Genomic DNA, 25,519 nt, shown 5'->3' with positions numbered 1-25,519 from the left:
TATTCGGTATATAATGTCTTAATATTAGCATTCCTTTACTTATACCAGAACTCTATATTTACACTTAAACCTATATGTGCAATGTCTACTGTAACCTCTGCACAAGCTCGTATTTATATATTTAAGTGTTTCATTTCACATTGTTTTACTGTATGTATCTCAGTGTATTCCTATCTAAAGCTCGAGGCTCTTTCATGCCCTGACCCAGCAGCCTGTCCCAAATCAGTTTCAGTCTGAATTTGCTGGGCGCGTGCTTGCAGTCGTTACGGTAATCCTGACAGGGTCTCCGGGTGTCAGCTGATCCTCCTTTACTGGCAAGTGAGGAGGAAAACCAGCTGAAGGAAAACACTGCTGGCTAGTTAAAACCATGGCTGCGGAGATTCATTCCAGGCCTCAAACCGCTCGACCTATTCTTTTGAACAAGATCGAGGGACACACAGACGCTGTCAACGCAGCCGTTTTAATACCTAAAGAGGATGGAGTGATCACGGTCAGCGAGGACAGGTGAGTTTCAAAACAGGCTAACGGTAGCGCAGCAGTAGTAGCTAGCGGGCTCGGTCTATTTGCTGGTCATTGCACACATAATTCCTGGCGCTAAGGTTTAACCGTAACACGAAATACTTTTCTCCCTCAGAGTGTTTTTTTCTTTTTTCTGTCTGCCTTTCTTTTTTTTCTTTTTGGTTGGAATATTCCATGTACAGCTAAGGTTAGCACAGGAGTGTGAGGGGATAGAAATTCATCAAGTCGTTTCCATAAAGTATCCGCGAACGTATGACTGGAATAACGTTATATGATTTGGTTTTTTAGTCTAAAATGTTGGGTTTTACGACCCTTAACAGCATATCAGTGTGTTAGCCTGTAATGGCTGAAGTAACGTTAGCTAGCTAGCTGCTATTCATCGTAAACATTACGTTACTTTCCCAAACTACCGACTGTTGCCTTTATGGTCTCCTCGTATGTGCTATAAAGATGCCTTTATCTGGACCTTGTACTGTAATAAAAGCATTAATTTACTGGCAGCTGTTTGTGATGCTGAAAACAGTAACCAAAGGTAAATTGCCGTAGAAGATGTTTGTTAATCTTATTAACAAGTTGTTTTATAATGTGCGGCACCCACGTATGATTTAATACTTGTTGAAATGGCTGCGATCTTTGGCCCCCTGAACACCACATACCCCCTGTTGTGGCGTTCATGAGTGATTAACAACGTAAAGTTATTAGATTTACAACAACACGTGAAGGCAGCAGCCACACTGTAATTTATCAGACCTCTTCACCTGCTCTCACCGTGGCAGGAGCCGGACCCTCTCAGCTGTGGAGGTGTGAGCGTGGTCCTATCAGTCCATCACAGTCACTGAGTTCTGTTGAAGGTGGTATTAGAGCTGTCGTGCTTGGTTACAAGTGTGAAGAGGCAACATCCTCATTTAAAGATAAAGGAACTTGGCTGCTGTGAAGAAATGCGATGCAGCTCCCATCAAACATTTAACGCACTTGATGTTCAAAAGGGAAGTTGTGGGCTGAGTTTGCTTGATGAAACAGGTCAGGGCAATTGGTGCTTTTGATGGCATTGATGCTTTGCAGACACTTTACTGGAGAAGAAGTAAAACCTTAAGCATGACTCCTGTTGGCGGAAGCTTAATGAACCGGAAATGGAATGTGTTTTTTTTTTTTTTAGCGCATATGTAAACTCGTCCAGTTTCTTTCTTATTTTCGGGTTCGGATACATGTCTGAATGTGTTACAATCTCTGAAAGAACAGCACTTACTGAAACACAATGAATCAAAGAAGAATTGAAAGTGTTTCAAAGCATCTGTGCATGGCTGGACTGTCATTCAGATGATGCTGAAAAACCTGCCAAGAATAGTTTTTCACCAGCAGAAATGATTTCAACAGACTGTTATTAAATCTGTCATCCCACTGCTTTCAGCGCTCTGTCATGAACAGAATCAAGCATTGTGTGTAAAGAGAATTAGGGCTGGTTTCCCAGACTGGGATTAAGCCCAGTCCTCGATGAGGGCTTTCCTCAGGGGATACTTCTATGGAGTATTTCCATTGAAAAGTATCATTTTTACATCAACGGTATTACATTTACGGTATTTGTCTTGCTGCATACAAACAGTGAGATAAAGATGAGAAATGAACCATGAACTCTATGAAATAGTGCTTATAATATGATGTTTTTCTTTCAGAACCATCCGAGTTTGGCTGAAAAGAGACAGCGGTCAGTACTGGCCCAGCATCTACCACACAGTCTCCTGTAAGTAAGCCTGCAGTGGGAGAAGGGGTCATGAATGTGTGTGTGTGCACATGCTTGTTTGTTGTTTGTTGTTGTTGTTTCCCTGCTCGTGGCAGCTGTATTTTTGTTGCTCCTTCAGCTCCATGCTCTTGCATGTCGTACCACCATGACAGCAGACGCATCTTCATCGGCCAGGACAACGGAGCTGTTGTGGTGAGTGCACATGAGTCAGACGTACAGCTTCATGATCTCGCTCCAGGCTCTCTCTTTTGGTTAATCAAACAGTTCAGTTTTTTAAAAAATCAATCTACATGTCTTGTTTTAAAGGAGCACAGTTTCAATATTTGAACTCCTTCAAAAGGCTGTGGGAGCAGGAGAGTTATTTGATTTGAAACTTGTTTTGTGTGTGTGTTTGCTTGCCTTGTAGGAGTTTCTCATCTCAGAAGATTTCAACAAGATGAACCACGTCAAAACGTATCCAGGTTAGAACGACACAAGAAAGCACACACACACACTGGGCAGAATTATGATGTTTATGTTTGACTGACAGGCTGAATTTTTCTTAAATGATTGCAAACTGCAAGATCAAAATTGATCTTTTTCCTTTGAAAAGTCTAAAAAGCGTATGCAAAATAAAGCTCAGTCGACTTTTCATGGTATGTACTCGGTCAAGTAGCAAGTGTTTGCAAACATGAACCAAACGGATGCTCTGTTCTAGCAGTCTTTGTCATGTATCGTTGTAAAGTGAGCATGTTTGGGTTTGGACTGTAGATGACACAAACTAAGACATCTCGGTCTCGTCACCTCAGGCTCCGGGAAGTTGTGATGCATTCTTTCCACAATCGATACTGAGAGTAATTGTTAGTTGCAACCCAACATCTTGATTTCGTCTCCGGTCATATTGTCATAATTGGTAGGTTATGAAAATAGCACAGTTCCTGTGACTGTATCAGCAGCCATTCAGCCTCCTCGGTGGAAAATCTAGCTTCGGGGGAAAATGGCTGGCCTGTTGCTCTTGAGGGCAAAACACAGCGTCACCACTGGAATGCTCCGTCTGGTTTCTACCACTTGTAGCAAAAGCAAGCTGCAGAGCCGAGCACAAACATGATTCGATCAGATCAAACAGGCGCTACGATGTGTCTGTGCATTTCAGAGAGAGGCAGGGCCGAACGTCACCATAGAGCAATGATGGAAAACAGCTTGGTTATAAATTGATATGACAGCATGGTTTTGGAAAGTGCGTTCATCTCTGTAGTTCAGATTAATGACTTAGCAAAAACTGATTTTCATGTCAGTTTTGGTGTCAGGGTGATTGAAAATGACACTCATTCACTCACTTCTTCACTAGCTTCCACACTGCTGCCACATTTCTTGAAAAGGAGCTTAATCTTGTCTGCTTCACCCAAAAAGAGAACGTAGATAACAAAGCCGCAGAGAAAAGGAACCTGACAGCATGGCTGCATTTTCAAGTACAGTGTACAGATCAGCATGTTGAACTGCATGATCACTTTACCTCTCTTTTCCTTTTGTTTTTATTAAAGAATGATGAGATTGTCCTCTGCATCGTGACCTGGAGATATCAAACTGAATTCAGTATTTTGAGCTGAGCTTGAATAGGCATGACATGTCTGATCATTGATTAAAGTAGTACAGGCTAAAGCAGAAAGTACAGCCTAATGTCCTCATTGGCCTCAGCTCTGATAGTTAATCTTTCTGCTTTGTACACTTGAAGAAGAAAGAAATGACTCTTTTCTGAGCTTTAGTTATCAGCGATGAGCCACAATGACTTGATTTATCCAGTATGGCACTTCTGAGTGAAGTGTAATACAGTCATAAGGCCTGACCAGATAGCATGTGATGTTAGCTGTTACACTGTGCACCAAGGAGTTCAGTCTATTTCCCCTTTAAAGTCAGATAAAGATAAACTAAATGAATATTTAACAGCTGAAGAGACAGAAACTTCCCTAAGGAGGTGATGGAGACCAAACCAGAGCTCAAATATTAGACTTTCACTCATGGGGTGGCCAGGGACACAACTCTGAAAATTACTAATGTATCTGCTAGATGTGTAAATAAAACACCTCCCGCTGTGTGTTCGTTACATGAGCTTCATCGGGTCACAATACGGCAATCAGGGCTTGTTGTGCTGCCCCCAAGTGGCCAGAAAAATCAATTAATGCAGCTTTGAGTGTGATGGAATATTTCTTACTAATCCTGAAAGGAGAACAAAACATATTGCAGTTTTACATATTGCATAAATAAGCAGCATCTGTCAGCAGGGTTTTGGTCCTGAATTTGATATTCGCAGAGCTGTTCTGAACAGGACTGTGTTCCAAAAGCGGTTAAATCCCTGCAGTCTGTAAAACTAGAGACGATAAATCCAGAAAGTTGATCACCTTTAGCGACGATCCCCAGATGGGCCATTAGGAGTAATGGGAGTACAAATGGTTTGAAGGGATTCGTCTGTCTTAGTCTGGATTACAGCGACACTAAGCAGATGGGATGTACACATGGAAAGGGCAAATTAGTCTTAGACGCTACTCATCCAGGACTGCTCTGACATAAAGTCCAATGGAATCTTGTTTGGTGTTTAGCAAACGTGACATTTGATGTATGTGTGTGTGTGTGTGTGTGTTTTGCAGCCCACCAGAACCGTGTGTCAGATATGGTGTTTTCTCTGGAGAGTGAGTGGGTGGTGAGCACCGGCCATGACAAGAGCGTGAGCTGGATGTGCACCCAGAGTGGCAGCATGCTGGGCAGACACTACTTCACCGCCTGGGCCTCCTGCCTACAGTATCCTTCCTTCACTGACCGTGTGTGCAGCATATAGGAGCATCTGTCGGTAGCATATGGAGTGTGTTACAGCCCTGACTCCTCGCTCAGATACGATCACGAGACACAGCATGCCTTCGTTGGCGATTACTCAGGACAGATCACGCTGCTGAAACTGGAGAGGCAGACGTACTCCACCATCACCACGCTGAAGGGTCATGAAGGTAAAGACGCACGCCTGCCTACACATGAGGAGTCAGCCACACACAGCTATTACTTTCTCCCAGCGGAGGTCAGTGACAAAAGGCTTCTGGTGTTGAAGCCGGAGACGCAGATGTGGCTGCAGTGAACTATAGACAACCTAGATTCCTCCACATGATGTCACTATGCAAGAACATGAGAGACCAAGAAATGCATTTTGCATGCTAGCACTGAGCCACCACACACTGCCACAAAAGCTTTATGGGGTCTGACATTCACTTTGCTGGCGAGCAGAGCTCTGTTGGCAGGATGTGAGTCCGCTTTTCCACAAGAATTCCCATCATTTGGTTTTGATAACAGCGATGATGGAAATTGCTGTCTCACACTGCTCTGGAAATTCCCATATCTGCTTCTTGTAATTGAGATGTTGCAACTGAGCTGCTTCCACGTGCATCCAGCCGCTCAGATGGGAACATCGTCATCCTCGGAAACTCCCATCAAAATACAAATGTTTCATCAAGGCATGAACTCATATGGGATTTGTATTCAGGGGTTGTGTGTGCTTACGGCAGTGCCAGGAAAATAGATCTCACAACAAAGCTGAGGACACTTCATTGTGTGAAACAAACACTTCCCTGTGTTGTTCATGTGCTCGTGAGCTGGTTGAGAACTGGGTGAGGGATGACTTGTGAGCAGATGACGCTCTCCACCGCTCAAAAGTCCTATTTTTACCGCAGACGTATTGGCTGCAGGTTAGCCAGCTGGGACAGACATGCCTGTGTGCCTGTGCCTTTACACCATCTCAGCTTTTTACTTCCCTCCTCTCTTTGACCAGCAGATAGAAACAAACCTTCAACAGAGGAGCCACATTGGCTCTCAACGTTGTCAATAATGTGGCCATGAATGCAGATCCCAAAGAGTGATTTGCTTCTATATACTATACTTTGCGTATAAGATGAGGTACCCAAGAAAGTTTTAATAGGTGATTAGATGGCAGGGCTCCATGGTAGCATGTTGCTCTGTGTGTGGTGGCCCCGTGTCTCATGTAGCTACACTTACTGCCGGCCTAGTCATCCCACCGTGGCCTGTCCAGGCTGTTGTTCATCATATGACTGATCTAACTTCAAGAGCTTTATTGTCTGTCCCAGAGTTCTTTTCCCTCTGAGTGCTGAAGGTTGCACTGGAAACATGGAAAACATTAAGTCTTTGCAAGCTGGCTTGTCTGGGACATATGCGATTCAACAAAATTAGAAATACAGTGAAAGCATCTTAAGCATTTTAGCATTTTCACAGCTGTGTGCTAATGGTGTTTAGCATTTAGAGCGGAATGCAAGTCTGTCTGCAGCCGCCCTTCATCAGACCAGTGGCAGCAGCCTGGTCTGTTCATCTTCATTCTTAAACATGCAACTTGTGCTGAAGTATACTGCGTCATCATTGAAATGGAACTGCAGTTCACATTTGTTGTTGTTGTCCTTCTTGAATTGGAATTTCTGACGTGTCACTTCCTTTGTTCTGCTGATCATCATTTTATGACGATCTTTATCTGAGAAGGAACTTCCAAGTATAGCTTTCAGATTTAGTTTGAAGAAGGAAGTGCTATATTTCACATTAAGATAGACATACTCAACTCATGTACAAATACCTCAAAGTTGCACGTAAATAAATATAGTTTGTTACTTTCTTGGGAGTTTGTAGTTTGTAACCTTTCTTACATGTTAGCATTGTCAGTGACAACAGCACAGCTGCTTCAGTTTAGCAAGTATGCTAATTAGCAAGAAGCTAACCCTCAGGTTCCTCACTCAGTAGTTTGCTTCTAGCTAGCTTTACAGGCTAGCCTCTAGCATGTCATACTCAGACACTCGTTTTCGAATAAGGATTTGCGTGTGTGTGTTTAAGATGTCTGCTATGTTGATAACATAGTTTAAGCTTGTAGTGCAAATAAAAACATCAGATGAAATCAGTTTGGAGCACAGCGATGGAGAAACAGCTGGAGTCTGAACTTCCTGTATTTCTCCCAGCAGCCACCAGATGGAGCCAATGGGTCAGACCATGACACTGTCCCTCTCTTTGTTTTCTCTGTTCATGCCTCTGCCCCCTCCAGGTAGTATAGGAACCCTGTGGTGGGACCCCGTCCAGAGGCTGCTGTTCTCAGGAGCCTCTGACCACAGCGTCATCATGTGGGACATTGGGGGACGCAAGGGACGAACGTTACTGCTGCAGGGACACCAGTAAGTCTGCCGGTGGTCTGTATATGCATGGATGCTGACTTTGCTTGACCCTCCTCTGTGTCTGTCCCTGTTTTTATCTCCACTTCTCAATTTTCATACACATTTCACCTCCTCCTAGTCCCCCCTCCCCTCGTGACACTCCTCAACAAAGCCCATGTACACTGATGCGTGTCAGAGCAGGCCTCTGTGGATCCTGTTGCACCAGGGCAGGATTTACAGAGGTTTGTCTCTCAGACCCCCATTAAATGAGGGCTGTAACGCTGTGTTCACCCAGTCTTCATCTCTTTTCAAGCCTTTTTGGTGACAGCTTTACTTGTGTAATAAAATGCATGTAATGCACATGGTTGTCCACATACATATCAAGCAGACATCATTGGTAAAATTCATTTGGAGCTGAGTTTCTGTGCTCCTGATAAATTTGTCCTCTGATATTCATGCTTCTTTTTAGCTCTGTCTAGCTTTCCAGCAACTCCTAGAGAAAATCTCTGCCTATTTGGCTGTTAAATGCTCCAGTTTCTTCACCAGCTAGCTGCTAACTTTATCTGCTGTTAGCATAAAGTGGGTTTATCAGAGGTTTCTACCTACAAGTGGTTGCCAATGGGCATTCATGAGAATGAATGATGGGCTGAATAACTTCCTGTCGAGCTGCAGAGTTGAATGTTGATTCCCAGTGATTTCTCTGGCAAAGTTTTGGCAAAGTTGTGCTTAATGCAGGTCTAAATGAGGATTTTCTTTTGATTGAAATCATGTCATTCTTTCTCTTATTCACTGTCTTCCTCAGCGAGCGTGTGCAGGCCTTGCGTTACCTCCAGCTGACCAGGCAGCTGTTGTCGTGCTCAGGTGATGGCGGCATTGCAGTGTGGAACATGGACGCACAGAGAGAAGAGGTTTGCATCACTGTTACAAATAACTGCCACACAAATAAAGGATGCAATGATACAGTCAGCTCAGACTTTAGTAAATTTCGGGATGCAGTTTCATACGCTTTGAACCTTCATTTGAAATTTTTAGTGGGTTGTAACTGCTGAAGAGTTTTGTTTCTCCACTCCAGTTTTGGTTTGAAAGCTCCTTGCATTGAAGCACTTGTCCACTTGGAGTTAATTTAGTGGTCACTTTAGTGTTTCTGCATGTTTACTAGAAGCCTCCATCTGCATGTGTCCCTGCAGGCGCCCCAGTGGTTAGACAGCGACTCCTGTCAGAAGTGTGAGCAGCCTTTCTTCTGGAACATCAAGCAGATGTGGGACACTAAGACCCTGGGGCTCAGACAGGTGGGGAGTCTGTCCAGTGTCCTTAGAAGCTGCCAGTCCCTCAACCCGTCCCTCATGCTCATATATATGGCTGTTTTTCCTTTGTACAGCACCACTGCAGAAAGTGCGGCAAGGCTGTGTGTGGAAAATGCAGTTCTAAACGCTCCACGTTCCCCATCATGGGCTTCGAGTTCCCGGTGCGGGTGTGCGATGCCTGCTTCGATACCATCAAAGAAGAAGAGTGAGTCAAGGGCTCCTGTGAATGTTATAGTAATTGGTCACATTAGAGCCTTATTTTCGGGGCACTGAGGGCAAACTCTTGATCAAATGCTGTCTTTGTGTGTGTATGTGCTTGGTGCAGTCGAACAGCATTGGCCACGTTCCATGAGGGGAAACACAACATCGCTCACATGGACATGGACCCATCCAGAGGCCTGATGGTCACTTGTGGAAGCGACCGCATTGTTAAGGTCAACAACAGTTCTTTGATACCAGATAATTCATGCGTGCATTCAGGCTGTGTCTAACACACACTGATCACAGCTAAACTAATGAAATCACACAGAGCGGAAACGCAGAAAAAAAATCTCCCTTTGTTTCCTGCCAAAAAAAAAAAAAAAAACAACCTGCAGAAATGACATGTACAGAGGAACACAGGATATGATATGACAACACGTAGTTAGAAGCAAGTATATACAGGAAGTACTCAAATAACTGCCTTTCACGGCCTGCAGGGGGGAAATGATGCAAGCCTTGGCTGTTGGGATGGTGGACTTGGTCTTTTGATGGTCTGCCACTTTGGTCCAGATGGAAATATCTGAACAACTGTTGGATGGATTGTCATGAAATTTGACCTTGGTGCTCAGCGGATCAATGATTGTGGACGATTTTCTGATCACTTTTGTGATCCTTTAACTTTTCATCTCACGCCATCTTCAAGGCAAAATTTCAGCTTGTCTGGTTCTTTGTTTTTATACCAAATACTTGCAAAACAAATTGGCTGTTCTTTAGGTTTAGTGCAAATTGACAAATATTAGCTTGCTAGCATGCTAAACTGAGATGGTGAACGGCAGCAGAAACATGGATAATGCTGCCTAAATGGTTTGAGAACTTTCTTGTGGATGTTGGTTCCTCTCTTTCATATTTAGAATTATGTACATTGCATAATTTGCTGTAAATTATCAGGAGAGTCAGTCTTAAATCAATCAGACAGATCACCTGCAAACACCTTTGACGCAGTAACACAAACAGCTGTGTCCACTTCCTGAGTCCTCTCAGTGTCAATGCACAATCCTTCAATGCAGCTTTGCACCACGCGCTTCTGTCAATATTATTATTGGCTGTTTGTCTCCACAGATCTGGGATATGACGCAGGTGGTTGGCTGTAGCTTAGCAACAGGCTTCTCTTCTCGCTGATTGGCCCAACCCACTACATGCGCCGCCCACTCTCCCAATGTCATGGAAACCCCTCTGTACTCTACATCACGCCTGGGATCTTCAGCTCCAACCAGGCCTGCCCTCGGTGAATGTCTGCGCGTGTGTGTGTGTGTGTGTGTGTGTGTGTGTGTTGGTAGTGCAGCCCTCCACATTCCGTTTTGCTTCTCATAATAACTTTGACTTTAGTTTCACTAACCGTCAGTCCCACATGGAGATGTGTGAGACTAAACTTTGACTCTCTGCTCTGATCTGAAACAGAACCCTAAGCACAATGGTGTGTGTGTACATGTGTGCATGTATCGTGATGGTTTCTCCTATGGGAGGAATGGTATTGATATTAGTGTTTACATTCTATTGATATTTCCACCGCTTCTTTTGACAAAGGTCATTTTTTATTACCCTTGCACTGTAAAGTTAGGTTTCATTAAATCACTGACCTGCCATCCCTGTACAAACACACACTAGCTTCCTTATTACTGTGGCCCAATAACTGCATATTACTCAGTCACTGTAAAATGTACAAAACCCCCTGATCACTTGTACATACCCCTGCATCATGTGTATAGTATAGTTGCTTGAATTGACTCTGGCTGATCAAAGTGATCAGACTTTTCTGTCTTTTTTCCTCTCGTTTCAGTTTGTTTTTCTTTCACTAGTTGGCCTTAAATCACTCTCAGGAGGTTTTACATCAGTAGGTTGTCACTGCTCGGGGGCTCTTCATGTCAGTTGTAACCACCAGTGTCGTGTAATCACTCAAAAGTGCTGAGAAAATCAATAGCACGGCCTCTTTCTTCATAGGTGAAGGAAATCTCTTGATACATTCAAAGATACCGCTATAGAAATTTGATGTGCTTGTCAGGTGTTGGCATGACAGGGCTGACCCAGCCAGGTGAGGCATGGGAAATGGGAACATGTTGCCATCGCGGTCACCCTGAGGTGCACCAGTGGAATTCAGCATTTCAATCCATCATTGGCTTGAATCTCCCCACTTAATTTTGGTAAAAACGAGTTTAGAAAATAGCACGGCATCAGCTCCTCTCAGATGTTTCTCACTTTGTGTAAGCAAACGTTTGATTGCATAGGTAGATTCTGATTCCTCGTGAGAATTATTTTCATCCAGAATTTCAAAAATAGAAATATGTCTCGTTCTTTCTGATGCAAAATTGGATTTCCCGCCCACCAGAGAGGCACTTAGGTACTGGACAGGTACTCTAAAGTAAATGTAGCACTAAATGCTGGCGTGTTGAATCATCCTCAGCTGAGTCACAGGTCAGATCAAGGCTGCCTGTGTTCCTTCAAAAGCCTTACACAGAGAAGGACACCCTCACAGAGCCTTTTTAGAGGTTCGTCAGTGCTTACGACTGTTCACTCATGATCGTTCACTCTCATTACAAAGCGCTGGATGTTTTCGCTCCCTTTCATCCTGTTTTTTAAAGAGTCCGCTCCGAGCTCTCCTGCTTCCCCCACACATCTGTGCATCGAGGATGTCTCATCACGCTCTCACCACTGCACTGAATTGCACAACTCGTGGTCTTTGAATGAAATTAAACATTTTTGTAAGTTCAGATTTTGGAGGGGTAAAAGCTGGATCCGATGTAGCGTCCCTGTAAATAGCGGCTAGCATCTTCTACTGTTAGACTAACGCTTGCCTTACTGTAAGTGGAAAAATGAGCATTATAACGTTGGAATCTCAAAATGTAGTCACATTCCAGTTTGTTGATCATGTAGTGTGTATTTATATTTGTAGTAAAGTATTTATCTGTTATCATTGTAAATGGTGTTTTACTTTTCTTTGTGCCCATCTGGTCATCTTTATTTCCTCGTAATGACAAACTAGACCAAGTTAAGCGCTCTGTAAAGAAGCATGTGCAAACTCAGTGGACTGCAGTATCAGACCGTGCAGTGTTCTACACCCTGACAGGGACACAGGTCCATTGGTTAATCAGGCGACAGCAGTGGTTGTCATATAACCGCTATTGTTTCCCATCATTAACACCTTACTCCATCATATTTAGACACAATCATACTTGGGGTTAGACTGAAAGTTGATACTTATCCAATTTAGCAGTTGCCAGTATTTTGAAAGAATTTGGGCATTTCTGTCCTTTTGTCCCTCCAAAAATGGATTTTGGTCAAAATATTTTTTTTTCTCTGTGCTCACATCTGGATTCTAGCAGCTCTGGGACTAAACCCTGCCTTAAATTGTTCAGTGAAAACATCAGAAATCATTTACAACATATATAATATTAAAGCTGCATTCACTGATTTGTCCCCTTCCACTTGGTTCCAAACAACCTGAAAACACAACACTAATAGATCGTTTTATGAAGTTTAGATGGTGAAACGTGGAATCAAACAGTTGCCCATTGACACCACATGGAGCAACAACAATCTGTTGATGAAAGCAAGGACACCTTTCACATTAGATACAGTGACTTTACCCAGTGTTGATATAGAACATTCACATATTACCACATTGTAAAGGTGTTCAACATGTTAGCAAACAGCTGCCAGTTTACACATCCAGCAGTCAAGCAGCAACATGAGCTTTCAGCGAGACTCTGGGACATCTTCACTCTCAGTTGTGTGAAAATTCTCTGTGAGTTTGTCACTTTATGTGAATATCGCTGAGCTGAAGCAGACAACATCAACTGGCTGATGAACAGATTTCAGTCAACACTTCATGCTGATCCATCAGTCCAACCCTAAGTATCGTAAAAACTCATGTCACACAGCATCATCTTGGGTCTACAGGGTTACTGACGATGCTGCCGTACAATCAGGAGTCAAAGCTCTCTTTATTCAGTTGGTTACTGGACGCTGACGCTCCTTCCAGTCATTGCGTATGTCTTTGTAACAGATTTCATAGGGTGATAAAAGGCTCTCTGTCTGCGGAGGCTCAGCTCTGCAGCAGAGGGACAAGCTGTTTAAGGTATGATGCAGGATGAATGCAGCTAATGACAGGTGTTCAGATTAGGACTAGATTTCCTCATGTTGTAAATAGATTTCCTTTTCTTTCAGCAGTTCTAGGAGTTACGTTCTTGTTGTCGTCCTCGTTGATCAGACACTAGACTGGGTGGCCTATATGCTGATAAGAGGCCACATCACCACTTTGAAGATGACTCATTTTCCACAACACCATGGCCCATAATTTCAAACTCTCTAAGCTGATTTCTGTTCGGTTTGACCTTTTCTCTACAGACGCTTGTCAAAGACACTCGCTGTTCCAGAATGATGTTAATGTATATCTCAAAATAATTGTATTTTTAAATACTTTTGTTGACAATACAGGACTGGCTGTAGTCTCTTTGAGAGACTAAAGAATTTATGCTTAATAAAGATATTCTGACATGTTTATTTGACTCGTTTTGGTTCGTTCTTGAAGTGAGATGTAACTCAGCAGCACAATGAGACGCAAAGCTTTCAGTCATTTTCTTTATTCAAGCAGGCATTTACAAGATAAACTCAAGCCAATGTCAGAGTCAGTGAAGGCCTTTTTAAAGGTGCTGGGCAGATATTACTAGTCATAAATACACAGGTTTTATTACACATGTCAAGTGATGCTGCTGTGTGGTGGATTTAAGGCACACGGCTAATAGAGAGAGCGCTTCATCTCCAGCCTGAGCTCAACCTGCACAGTACAGAAGCTGCACGACAACACAGTGAATACACAAGTTACCGACATGGCTATTAAATACACGTCACACATTGCATTTGTGAGGCATCAAGACAGTATGAGATTGAACCCATAGCTGGTGTTGTGAATTAATAATGAGGGTGCGTGAGTGACTTTGGTCACATCAGATTCCCATCTGATTGACAACTTTGATAAAGTCAGACTAACAGACTGGATTGTGTGTGTGTCTGTGTGTGTATGAAGGCGCTCTCCCTATCAGCTGGGTAACATCCTTTGAAAGCTCATTTAAAAGCAGCATCACTATCAATCACTCTTGTACAATTACATGTTTAGTCCTTATAAAGTTGAGCTCACAAAAAGAACATTTGCTCAGTTACAGCTCAGTTTAATCTGGCGTTGAAGGCTTTAGAACCCACAGTATTTCTTCATTCTGTCCCATTTTGAGCCAGTGGCCACAGGTAGCGTAAACACTCCAAATGCTGTGGATGACACGGACCCTGATCTTCTCCCCCTGCTGGAGTGTATCACATCATCGTGAGGATGAAATGCTGAGTCCAGCCTCGGTCAGTACGAACGGGTGGTGTTAGTGTTGGTGGTGCGCTGGTGACCGCCTCCTGCTGTCTCAGTGTGGCTGGAACGTCTTGGCCAAGTCCTCCAGCAGAGACAATAACTTCTGCTCCTCCAGGGGAGAGCTGTGGGTCCAGGCCAGCGGCAGGTGGGTGGACACCATCTTTCGGTCTGTGCACAAACACAGGTGTTAACATGAAGGTGTGTAGGTTTAACAGCAACCTATCGACTCTTAAACTGACGCAGTTCAAACAGCAGGGTTTCTGCAGGTTAGAGCCTACAAACTACTTATTACTACATCAACTCTTTCAGAACTAACCCATGAAAATGATTAGCTTCTTTCGGTTTTTGCTGAAATAACTCTTGATCATTATGAGACAATGAGCTTCCAGCTGCTGTAGCTCACAGGAGTGACAGTAGTTCAGTGTGACAGTGCTGAGGGAACAGCCCTCTGTGTGCACACTCTTTTAGTTTACATGTGTCTCTCGTACATGTCCAGATCCAGTTGTCCAACTTGCATGTGAACGCCAAAATCAAAATTTGCCAATGTGACCTCGTAGTACTAGATATTGCCTTTGTGCACCTACAGCACTTTGGCTGACTGAGTGTTGACATAAAGTGATGGGAAAAGCCAAACTGACAGCTTGACTGGTATCTGGGGAGACACCTCAGATATGAGGGCTGAGTGTGCCAATAAAATCCAAACAGACTGGAGGTCTTTTGTTCCTCAAGCATGTCGTCTTTGTCACTTCTCTGTCACTTCATACTGGTATTATATAAATCCACAGAAAGCAGTGAGCTGGACCAACCTGCCTCCAATGAAAACAGCAGACAGAACTGGCTCATATCACAATAAAAATAAACGCTGTCTGTTTGTGTCTGTTCATATTAGACTACAGCCTCCCTCTTCAAGGCCACTAGGGTCTTTGTGCATGTGTGTGTGTGTGTGTGTGTGTGTGTGTGTGTGTGTGTGTGTACATGTACACCAAAGTGCATCTGTGAGTGTGTGTGTGCTCATAGAGCCACTGTACTCTCTGGCAGTATCTGGCACCAAAAGCAGTCCACTCCAGCTGCAATGGACACAGGCCAAACCGTCTCTCTCTCTCTCTCTCTCTCTCACACACACACACACACACACACACACACACACACACACACCATGCCAGCTCACCACTGACAAACACATAATTCAGCCACTAGTGTTTTCTTCTTTTGTCTTCTGTTTACTGCCATCTTTTGGGAACTGAAACTGTATTCTTATTTGTTTTCTCAAGGCTTTTATTTTTTTGTAACAGGTGAGCAGGTAAATGAAAATGCCAAAGATTGCTTTAGTTTTGTAACATACCCTGGTAAAAATGTCCACTGGGGTTTTTGGCTGCAGCCTCAGACACAGCCAGCCAGACCACGGTGTCGGCCCCCTGCTCCGGGGTCCGCAGGCTGTCCTTCATAGAGCTGTGGAAGTCTGGCATGGCATTGGCCACCGCTGGGACAGCACAGACAGAAACAGAGGAGGAGGAGAAGAAGTGTCAGGAAGAAATCAGGGCCAATTGGTTTTTTTTATAGAGAAGGAGTCACAGGTGTGAGAGTGGGCGGTACCTGGAGTGTCAACCCAGCCAGGATGCATGACAGAGAAGTGGATGCTAGTGTGAGTCTTTGCCAGCTGCTCTGTCATCACCACCTGCTGCCTCTGGAACACACACACACACACACACACACACACACACACACACACACAGGTCTTAGAGAGTTCTGTACGGTGTCTGGAGGGTTGAACCGTCAGCAGGTAAAACACATGAAACAGACACAGGCTTTGAGTCATCCATGCTCAGGTGTCACATGATGAATCACAGCTCTCTTCATCATAGAAAACAGGATTCAGCTGACACGAGCTGCTGAAGGCTGCGACTCATCAGTGATGATTTTGGACCAAAACTTCCATCTGCAGGATCTGTCAATGTCATCCTAAAGATTCTAGCAGTATAATTTGATTTCTGTGGAATTTGACTAAATTGTGACACCATTTATGCCATTTCATTGTAGTTCTACTAAATTCTACAGTCAGTATATACTATGCTATAATATAATCAAAAGCCTACACAATATACTTCATTTATACTAAAGGTAAATAAAATATTTCAGTACTGATTGATGAATGATCTCAATGAACAACAAAAAAATGCAAATATTGACCCTGCATTTTGTTCATGTATCATAGATTTACCATATTTCTATAATAAACCTGACATTAAAATGCATTTTATATGTTTTGTCTGTTTCCTAATAAACTCAGTGCACTTAAGGGCAGTGAGGCCTGACAGTCCATCAGTCACGGATCAGCAGGTTTCAAGCTCTCGTCTTACTTTGTGCTGGGCGTAGACCATGGTGCCGTCATAGCGGCCTCTCTCAGACTGCAGGTTTCCTGTTCTGAGCTTCTGCACCAACATTCCCCCTGATGACACTGTGATCTGAACACAGACGAACGGAAACACGAGTGAGGGGCAAAAGAAAGAGCTGGGGTTCATATGGGCACGACGTGAAACCCAATGTCATATCATGATGATGATTTTGCATACAAACCTTATGATAAAATATGATAACAGATTAAACTACCAATCTGTGAAGATAGAAATGTTCAAATCTAAGCCACTAAAATGCTGCTTAGATGTTCATGTGCATCTTTTATGAGAACATTACAAAGTAAAATAACCCACACAGAGGTTGGTGAGTACTTCTTCCACCACTGACTGTCAATACAGAATAATTTTGACAGTGAAATGATAAAGACATTAGATTTGTTCTGCAGCAAGTGACAGTATGAGGCAAAAACTTCTTCTGTGCCAGAAAGGTTCATTTTTACTCATTTTCAGGATGTTTTCTGAGGACATGTCTCAGTGGTGTGAGCAGCAATGAACTGTTAAATAGCCACGGGCCAAACCCATTAAATGTTCATTAAAATGATGGATTACATTGACCTGTGCAGCAATAAAATCTATGAAGTGTTCAGAACACAAGGAGTCTCTAAGGTCTGTGCTGCAGCAGGTTGTTGTGACGGCGGGAAACAAAGTCCCGGACTCACCACTCTGGGATCTGCGCTCTTCTCCAGTAAGGGAATGAGGCTCTTGGTGAGAATGTAAACCCCTGGTGGACAATAAAAAGAATCAGAATTATCCCCTTCTTTCCTTCCCATCAGCGTTTCCTCCACACCTCACCCCTGACACTTGACTGACCGAGAACGTTGGTGGCAAAGCTCTTCTCAAGCCCCTCAGCGTTCACATCCCTCTGACTCATGATGGCGCCTGCGTTATTGATCTGCACGGGTTACAACACATCACATGATGGTTCGTCTGACTTAGATTCTCACACAAAATCTCAAGTCAACAATGAGAGAGTGAACTCACCAGCACATTGAGGGCCTTGTACTTTCTCTTGAAGGCCTCAGCAAACTCCCACACCTTCTTGGTCTCTGACAGGTCCAGGATGTGGACGTACACCTCCTGTGATGACAGTTAGAATAATGAACGACATCACGTCTGGGGAACCGGCCTGTGCCGTGCTTTTGACAACGTCTGATGAGAAGTGAGTTATACTGTACTTTATTTCCCGACTCCTTGACAATATCAGCCCTCGCCTCCTCGGCCTTGTCCTTGTTCCTGCACACCATGTGGATCGTTCCACCTGCGACAAAGATGGAACAAACAGTTTCTGACCAGCCGAGGAAAAGTCATGAAAGACAAGATTGAGGTGTTTGCCATCCTCCTCCTCCTGATGCACACACTGAGCTCCAGGGTGAGAGAAATACTGTGCAAGATTTTAAAGTCTCATATGTGACGTTCAGGCCTTGATGATTGGTATTTGTAAGGCAATGCTTTAATGTAAGTAATTACATTTACTCAAATACTGCACTTATGTACAAATTCTAGGAGTATGCCCATATACAACTTCATCTCAGAGGTAAATACTGTGCTTTTTATTTCACTCATTTGTCTGACAGCTTTAGTTACTTTTTAGATTTCAATTTCCCTGTGTGGTGATAACCATGTATCTCCAAATGTAGTGATTCTGAATTTGAATTTTTCTTATAGTTTGAGAAAACTCTCCCATGTCTTGAAATAAAGAGGCTATTTAAGAAGCATCTTATTAACTGGAACATACCTTGTCACAAAGCTGAAAACAGGCTGTTTTTCTGGGCTCATGAAAAGTTGGCTTTTTAAAGATACATGCTTCTCACAGGACAGCAACTCTACAAACACATGGTGATCTTCTAGAATATGATGCATTGCTGCAGACTAAACTACCCAACAGGATACAAAGTAGTCAAAATGAGCTCAACCTTAAACATCTACAGCAGTAAAATACAACATGCACATTTGTGCAGCAGCAATATTATCAGATATAACAATAAAACCACTTTACTGTACAATGAATACTTTTGCTTTTCCTACTTTAAATACATTTTGAGGACCACACTTAAATACGTTTTTTGAAGTTTTGAATATGGGACTTTTAATTGTGGAGTATTTCACAGTGTGGTATTAGTACTTTTACTCAAGTAAAGTGTCTGAATACTTCCTCCACCTCCACTGTGAGGAAGCTGGGCATAAAGCAATAGAGACACACGGACTCATAGCTGCCTGAGCTGTGACAACCTTCATTTCTGGTATTCAGTGAGAAACATTTATCTTGCAAGGCAGCTGGATTCACAAGAGCACACGAAATCACACGAGATCACGTGACGCGAGAATCCATCTGATGCGTCAGGTTAGAGAAATGTGTGTATGAGCCAGAAAACATGTGAAATCAACGTTCTGTTACATTTATGCTTTGCTCCAATTTCATTCTCATTCATTTACCTTTTTATTTTCATGCAACCCGACACCATCACACCACTGGACTGACTATCCATTACCACTACTACAGTTACCCTCCTAATAATAGGAGTGTTAAGAATCATTTTTGCACTGCATCAGTATAATAAATGCATTGTCTTTGTCTTTATACATTAGCAGTCAAACAGACAGCAGGACTGGTACCTTTCTTAGCGATGGCCATGGCAGTGGCTTTCCCAATGCCACTGTTGGCTCCTGTTATCATGAAGGTGCGTCCAGCGACAGACACCTCCAGGTCCTTCTCCACAAACCTCTTGGAGGCTGACAGGAACGCATTCCTGCAGGACAGGAACATTTCCAGCATTACGTTCACGTCAGCAACCTGTTCATCTGCACAACTTTAATATAAAGCATCCACTGTATATCTGAGCCTCAGGGCTCAGCTGAGTGATGTTAGGATTAGACTATGTATTGAGATCAAAGGGGTCAAAGTGAAGTAGACCCAGGGCAGTGCAACAGCAATGAAATAAAAGCAAGCCTGAGAGAGAAAGTGTGTGTACTGCGTGTGTGTGTGCTCAGGTCAGAAAGTCAGTCTTTGTGGTCAGTCTGGTCACTGTACATCTCTTCACAGCTTTACTGTATAGATACAATGAAGACGAGAGTGTGCCTGGCATCATCTCTGATGAGACGGGGTTTGGGCTGAGACTACTGATGATGACAACGGGATCGGTGTGTGTGCTTGTGTGTGTGTGCGTGAGCTTGTGGGGCACCAAGGACTTCAATTCCCCCCATTGTCCTGGATGCCATTGTTGAGGGCGGCTGGAGGGGGATAAAGGGGGGCAATACTGAGGCTAAATGCTCGCTCTGTTCGATGGTGTCATGCAGAGAGCTATTAGTGCAGGGTCAGAGCGGGTTGCCGGGCAGCTCTCCGGGAGAAAAGATAACACAGAACAAAGGGGAGAAGGGAAACAATCACAAAAGCACCTCTTCAGACTACTTGACTTGCTGTATACTGATGAGAAAAGGCGCCTTAGGGCTGCGATTGATCAGATAAAACCGATAACGCATTTGGTTGTGGTGGAACAACTGACTTATGGTCTTATATGGCTCCTGCTGAGTCACTCCAAACTTTGCTCAATTCTTAAATCAATGATATTCAAAGATGTGTTGCAGTTCTGTTCTGTTCCGTGATGAAGTGGTAATAAAAAGATCTGAAATTAAAACCTCCAGTCATTGATCATCAACCACCAGCAGACACAAACATCAGCTGCAGTTTCAGCCAAACATGATGTTTTTCATCGTATCCCTGTCGAAGATCCAGGCCCTATATAAGCCTGGACCTCACACAACATCATACTGTATAATCTATACATTTCAGTGTGATACTGTTTCAAATTACGGCTGCCATTAAGAATAAGTTTCATTCTAGATTAATCTGGAGATTCATTTCTTAACTTCATTTGGTGTTTTTAAGGTCAGAAAAATAGAGAATAATGACACACAGCTTCCCAGCGGTCACAGTGAGGTAGACCAGTGTCTTGTTCTGTTACACCAACAGTCCAAAGCCCAAAGATATTCAGTTTCCAATAATACAATACACACCAACACAGCAAATCCTCACATTTGAAGTTGGAATATTTGTCATGCTGATTGAAAAATATCTCACACAATTGATCAATTACCAGAACAGCTGCCAATTCAATTTCTGTTGCTCGACTAATTATATATACATTTTAATTTCAAATTAACAGACTCTCAATTTAGAAATCAAAAGTAATACAGAGACATATACCACACATAGGTATTTCTTTCTCAAGAAGCAAACTATTTTAAATGAATATTTGAGGCCTATATTGGCAACTCTTCAAATCAGACAGTCATATAAATGTCACACTACATAAAGTGGTGTTAGAATGGTGCCTGCAAGAGTTGATCACAGTTATTCAAAGTAGCTACACTACACAGTAGCTACTGTTTAGAATAAAAACAAACAATAATATTATATTCAGTCCAACGCTTTAGGCAATATTATGAGCAAACAGCACATGAATTATTCCAACTTCTCATTTTCTACCAGGAGGAGTTTCTTAAATTATACTGAAATCATTATTCCTTCCAGCTAAATTTACAGTGTACTGATCTGAAATAATAACTTGATCGTTCCTCCACACACACACACACACACACACACACACACACACACACACACACACTCAGGTGGATGCTCACACAGGGCGCAGCAGTAGGTCACAGACTCGCTGCAGCTACTTCAACAGCAGTGATGTCTGAGCAGCATGGGGGGACGGGGACAGATAAAGGTGTCCTACCTGGTGAACTCGGTCACTCCCTTCAGGAACCAGGCGGAGTTGCGGTACAGAGACATGCTGCTGCTGCTCTGGAAGCTTCTCGCTGCGCTGAGCTCTCTCCTCCGCTTTTACCCGGGACACAAACCACGTGTAGCTCAACAGTGGGCGACAACTCCAGCGGCCACCCAGCGGCAGGAAGCAAGGATGCTTTAGTTCCCCTGACTGTGATTTAACCTGTAGACAAACACAAACAAATAATGTCCAGTGTGTGGTCCTGTGGGCGTGGTTGGCTCATCAACGTGAATTTACACGTTGTGATATTCCTTGATAATTATTCCTACTCCATGTCCACTTTCTTAAGAGTTTATTATGTTTGGTGTTAAAACTGACATCTTCCATAAAAATAAATGGCTCGTCTCCTGTAATGAACTGCAATAGGAAATGACATCTTCAATAAAACCTACCTGACAGAGACAGGTGTAATGAAGCACAACCACCAGGTACACACACACACAAAAAAAGTTAGCTGCAGCGCCTATATTATAGCTAGTTAGTTTCCGTTGCTCCTACACTAACTGAAACATGTGGCCTTTTATTTTATCATTTTGACTCAGTGGCTCAAAATCTTTACCAACTTGCTTTATGGACTTTGAGCCATTACAAACCAACTTAGTCAGCCTTATTGTGTGGGTTTTGAACTGCGCTCGGTCGAGTATTATCACATACATTCATGTGGTTTATGCCAAAATACAGTAACTGACTAAACATATATTCGTGCAGCCTAGATAGTACTGCACATGGGACCGTCATACTGTCTCCTCCCCGGCTGCACGGTACTACTTCACCTGTCAAACAGCTTCACCCGGTGCCTCCTCGGCAGCCAATCAGCCGCTGGAGCGCAGCGGGGCGCGTGTCTGACTGGAGAAGGTGAGCGCGCTGATTTCTGGGAGGATCAACAATGTCGGCGCATCTGAAAGCGCACGAGATCTACTAGACTCTGGGATAGGATTTATTATCAGCCTGGAGGACTTGAACTTAGGTGACTTTTCTCAGACTGAAGTGGCAAAATGGTGAGTGTCCGAGCTTGTTGCTAAAGCTTTATCCACGCACCCGCTGACTATAAAAGACTATTAAACACTCAAGTCAGCTGCTATGTGTCCTGAAACTTCTTTCTATAAGTCAGTTTGGTACCTCCTCGATCAAAGGTCATGTGATTGATACTGTACTGACGATTGTATTCATCCTGACATTATTGGCGTAACACGCATGAAATAAAGAGAAACGTTTGTCAGATTTGTCACATTGTCTTATAAAATGCACTCGGCGCTTGCAGAAGTCTGCATGCGCTTGTTATGTTTTAAGTAAATCAATTAAGATGCTTCTACATCTGCAATTACACACAAAATAATAGGTATTTGACCCCAATTCATTCTCCATCTCTGTCCAGCAGACAGCTCCGTTTAAGTTACACTCCAATCCAATGCTCAATGCTTTGTCTTGTCGCAGGCAGAAGCAGTGCCGCTTACAGAGGCACCGCAGGGCAAAGGGCTCTCATTAATTGCCCTTGCACAACACACACATTGTATTTACTGTCTTATTGCACTCAATGTGGTCATAGATGTGGTGTGTTTCCCAGGTGATCTTTATGCACATTTCTAGTTGGGAAATCTGATTGCTGTGTGGTTGCAGGCAGCTCTGACTGCAGGTGGGATAGAAATTGTATGTGTATGTGTGTGTGTGTGTGTGTGTGTGTGTGTGTGTGTGTGTATGTGTGGGTGGGTGTGTGTTTGTGTTTGCACATGCATGTGTCTAAGTGAGTGTGTGATTGCTTCATTGTACGTCTGTGTTTGGTTTGCTCTGTTGACAAGCTGCACACTGACCACCCTTTAGTTATACAGTATGTCTTTAACATCCACCTCCTGTTTGGTCATGTCACACCCTTTCTGCAGCTGTCCTTAACATTGCAAGACAAAAAGTCCTCGACTTTTCAGAAGTCAGTGGTCTCTCTCTTTCTTCCCACCTTCTGCCCTCTCCAGATACGCTTCCTGTTGCTCTTCAGCCGGCAGGGGAAGCTGCGGTTGCAGAAATGGTTCACGCCGGTAACCGAGCGGGAGAAGAGGAAGGTGATCCGGGACATGACTATGTTAGTGTTGGGCCGTTCGCCGCGTTCCTGCAACTTCCTCCAATGGAGAGACCTGAAGATCGTTTACAAGAGGTGGTGACAAGAGACACAGCTGCTTTTTTATTTGTGTTACGAGTACGAGATATTGTTCTTCCCTGGCAGGCACAGACCTGTCTGTGGAGCAGAAGCCACCTACGACTGTTTATGCTTAATGCTTAACTTGTGTGTCCTCTTTGCGAATGCTTCAAAATACACACAGATAACAGACACACCCAGACTAGAAATGGGTTAGAAAGACGTGGACCTGTAAAGGGGCAGTTAACGCAGAGCGTGACCTAGATCACTGATGGGACCATGATAACAACACAGTGCTTATCCTCTCATGGTTTTTCATCTCCCTCCATCACAGTAACAAGCTTGTAATAAAAGTTACTGGGAGTGGACGGAATAACAGGAACACTCCGCAGTATAATGTGATGCACTGCAATTACAACTCATGATAAGATAAGTCCACCGCACAGTACCTTTATGAAGCTTTTACAGTTAAGCTTAGTTAAACTTGCCTTAGTCTTGGATGTCTATGTTCGCATATGCAGGAAACTCCACTTTCCACTTTTCCAACCCTTCAGCATGAGATTAGGGCACAAATAAATTCTAAAACATGTGTCATTACATAGAAATGTTCATATGCTTATTCTCTTTGAAATAAGTTGAATCTGAGCACCTCCATAAAGCCAGTCATACAAGCTCTCTTTACAACATTGAGGCAACCATTGTCGTATCATTTGAGCTTTGTCCTTTTCAAATGCAGGTATGCCAGTTTGTATTTCTGTGCTGGGACAGACGAAGAGGATAATGAGCTGCTGACCCTTGAAGTGCTGCACAGATATGTCGAGTTGTTGGACAAATACTTCGTCAATGTGAGTCATGGCTCAAGCTGATTTCACTGCCTGTTAAGAGACTCTAAAAGTCTTCTGTGCCCTTGAGTTGTCCCTGCACCCACCACACAAGGTGCTTGATTTGTCCACACCAAACTGGGAAGAGGATTTCTCGGTGGACTGGGACACTGTCGTGTTGGAACAAGGAAGGGTCTGACCCAAACTGCTGCCACAAAGATGGAAGCACACTTCAGTGCTTAACACAATAATGTACAGGTCAAAGGTTACACAGGGTGAACTACTGTGACTCCTGTGTTATGTTCACTACACTGCAGGAGCTCACAATCCTTTTTCTTTCTCCCAGACTCTGCACACACAGTATGCCAGTGTGCTCTTTATGAGTCTGACTCCCCCTGGTGTCCATAAGGAACCTTTGCACCAAAACCACCTCAGGTCCACCCAGCTTGTTTTGATTTCCAGAACGAGGAGACAGCCACACCTTCCTGTTTACAAGAACTCTGTCAAACTGGAAATTGTGGAAGGAGCAGATAGAAAAAGGGGAGATATGAAAACCAGTTTGATGATCTTAAAGACCTTCTTTGCTTGATTTGTTCCATCAACTTGCCATTTCTATATTCTTTATAACATTCAACTCGAGCCTGGTCATCCATTGTAGTAAAGCAAAAACATTTGCCATCTTCTGTCATGGGTGAAATTACCCTCAATACCACTGATCAATGAAGTGTAATTTATCTCCAGTCTAATGGATGGTGTGTTACTGTGTTTCAGGTGTGTGAGTTGGACATCATTTTCAACTTTGAGAAGGCTTACTTCATTCTGGACGAATTCCTGATGGGAGGAGAAGTTCAAGAAACGTCCAAGTTTGCTGTGGGGGCATCTGTGGAGGAGGCTGACACATTGCAAGAGGTGCTTTGAGACACATTTCAGTGGACGTAGGCTTTTCTTACTACTCGTGATAAAATGTGTTTTTGTATCTCTGCTCTTATCACAGACAATGGAGGAATATATGAACAAGCCTGCCTACTGAGCCAAGAGCAGACG

The 25,519-nt window shown here is 43.4% G+C and overlaps 3 protein-coding genes across 3 annotated transcripts; 2 read left to right on the top strand and 1 right to left on the bottom strand.

The window, feature by feature from the left end:
- The first annotated feature begins 309 nt into the window (after positions 1 to 309).
- wdfy1 (WD repeat and FYVE domain containing 1) lies at positions 310 to 13,478 on the top strand. The gene is made up of 12 exons (XM_076735302.1): positions 310 to 504; positions 2,190 to 2,257; positions 2,376 to 2,449; positions 2,664 to 2,718; positions 4,879 to 5,029; positions 5,120 to 5,232; positions 7,311 to 7,437; positions 8,219 to 8,324; positions 8,604 to 8,705; positions 8,795 to 8,925; positions 9,046 to 9,154; positions 10,041 to 13,478. Exons 1-12 carry the CDS (start codon positions 368 to 370, stop codon positions 10,098 to 10,100), a joined length of 1,233 nt encoding a protein of 410 aa, XP_076591417.1. The 5' UTR covers positions 310 to 367; the 3' UTR covers positions 10,101 to 13,478.
- A 64-nt stretch (positions 13,479 to 13,542) lies between these two features.
- On the bottom strand, positions 13,543 to 21,599 carry dhrs12la (dehydrogenase/reductase 12-like a). The gene is made up of 10 exons (XM_076735736.1): positions 21,479 to 21,599; positions 19,356 to 19,489; positions 17,918 to 18,000; positions 17,724 to 17,819; positions 17,553 to 17,634; positions 17,402 to 17,463; positions 16,686 to 16,790; positions 15,922 to 16,012; positions 15,671 to 15,808; positions 13,543 to 14,496 (listed from the first exon to the last, which is right to left on the bottom strand). Exons 1-10 carry the CDS (start codon positions 21,532 to 21,534, stop codon positions 14,381 to 14,383), a joined length of 963 nt encoding a protein of 320 aa, XP_076591851.1. The 5' UTR covers positions 21,535 to 21,599; the 3' UTR covers positions 13,543 to 14,380.
- An 814-nt stretch (positions 21,600 to 22,413) lies between these two features.
- ap1s3a (adaptor related protein complex 1 subunit sigma 3a) lies at positions 22,414 to 25,505 on the top strand. Its single transcript, XM_076735540.1, has 5 exons — positions 22,414 to 22,527; positions 23,494 to 23,672; positions 24,391 to 24,499; positions 25,247 to 25,384; positions 25,470 to 25,505. The coding sequence occupies exons 1-5, from the start codon at positions 22,525 to 22,527 to the stop codon at positions 25,503 to 25,505; spliced, it is 465 nt and encodes a 154-aa protein (XP_076591655.1). The 5' UTR covers positions 22,414 to 22,524.
- Positions 25,506 to 25,519: the final 14 nt, after the last annotated feature.

This window comes from Chaetodon auriga, chromosome 7 (assembly GCF_051107435.1).
Source record: "Chaetodon auriga isolate fChaAug3 chromosome 7, fChaAug3.hap1, whole genome shotgun sequence".
Taxonomy (NCBI): domain Eukaryota; kingdom Metazoa; phylum Chordata; class Actinopteri; order Chaetodontiformes; family Chaetodontidae; genus Chaetodon; species Chaetodon auriga.
Note: the sequence above shows the minus strand (reverse complement) of the source record. Positions and strands in the feature narration are given on the sequence as shown.

Bases quoted from the DNA above. Each gene is read 5' to 3' on its own strand.
- wdfy1 (XM_076735302.1), top strand. From the start codon at position 368: ATGGCTGCGGAGATTCATTCCAGGCCTCAAACCGCTCGACCTATTCTT. The intron at 2,719-4,878 runs GTTAGAACGACA...TGTGTTTTGCAG, and splicing joins CCACGTCAAAACGTATCCAG to CCCACCAGAACCGTGTGTCA. The intron at 8,926-9,045 runs GTGAGTCAAGGG...TGCTTGGTGCAG, and splicing joins GATACCATCAAAGAAGAAGA to TCGAACAGCATTGGCCACGT.
- ap1s3a (XM_076735540.1), top strand. The intron at 23,673-24,390 runs GTGGTGACAAGA...TTTCAAATGCAG, and splicing joins CTGAAGATCGTTTACAAGAG to GTATGCCAGTTTGTATTTCT. The intron at 24,500-25,246 runs GTGAGTCATGGC...ACTGTGTTTCAG, and splicing joins TGGACAAATACTTCGTCAAT to GTGTGTGAGTTGGACATCAT.
- dhrs12la (XM_076735736.1), bottom strand. From the start codon at position 21,534: ATGTCTCTGTACCGCAACTCCGCCTGGTTCCTGAAGGGAGTGACCGAG. The intron at 19,490-21,478 runs GTAGGACACCTT...CCTGTCCTGCAG, and splicing joins GGAGTGACCGAGTTCACCAG to GAATGCGTTCCTGTCAGCCT. The intron at 17,820-17,917 runs GTACAGTATAAC...CTGTCATCACAG, and splicing joins TCAAGGAGTCGGGAAATAAA to GAGGTGTACGTCCACATCCT.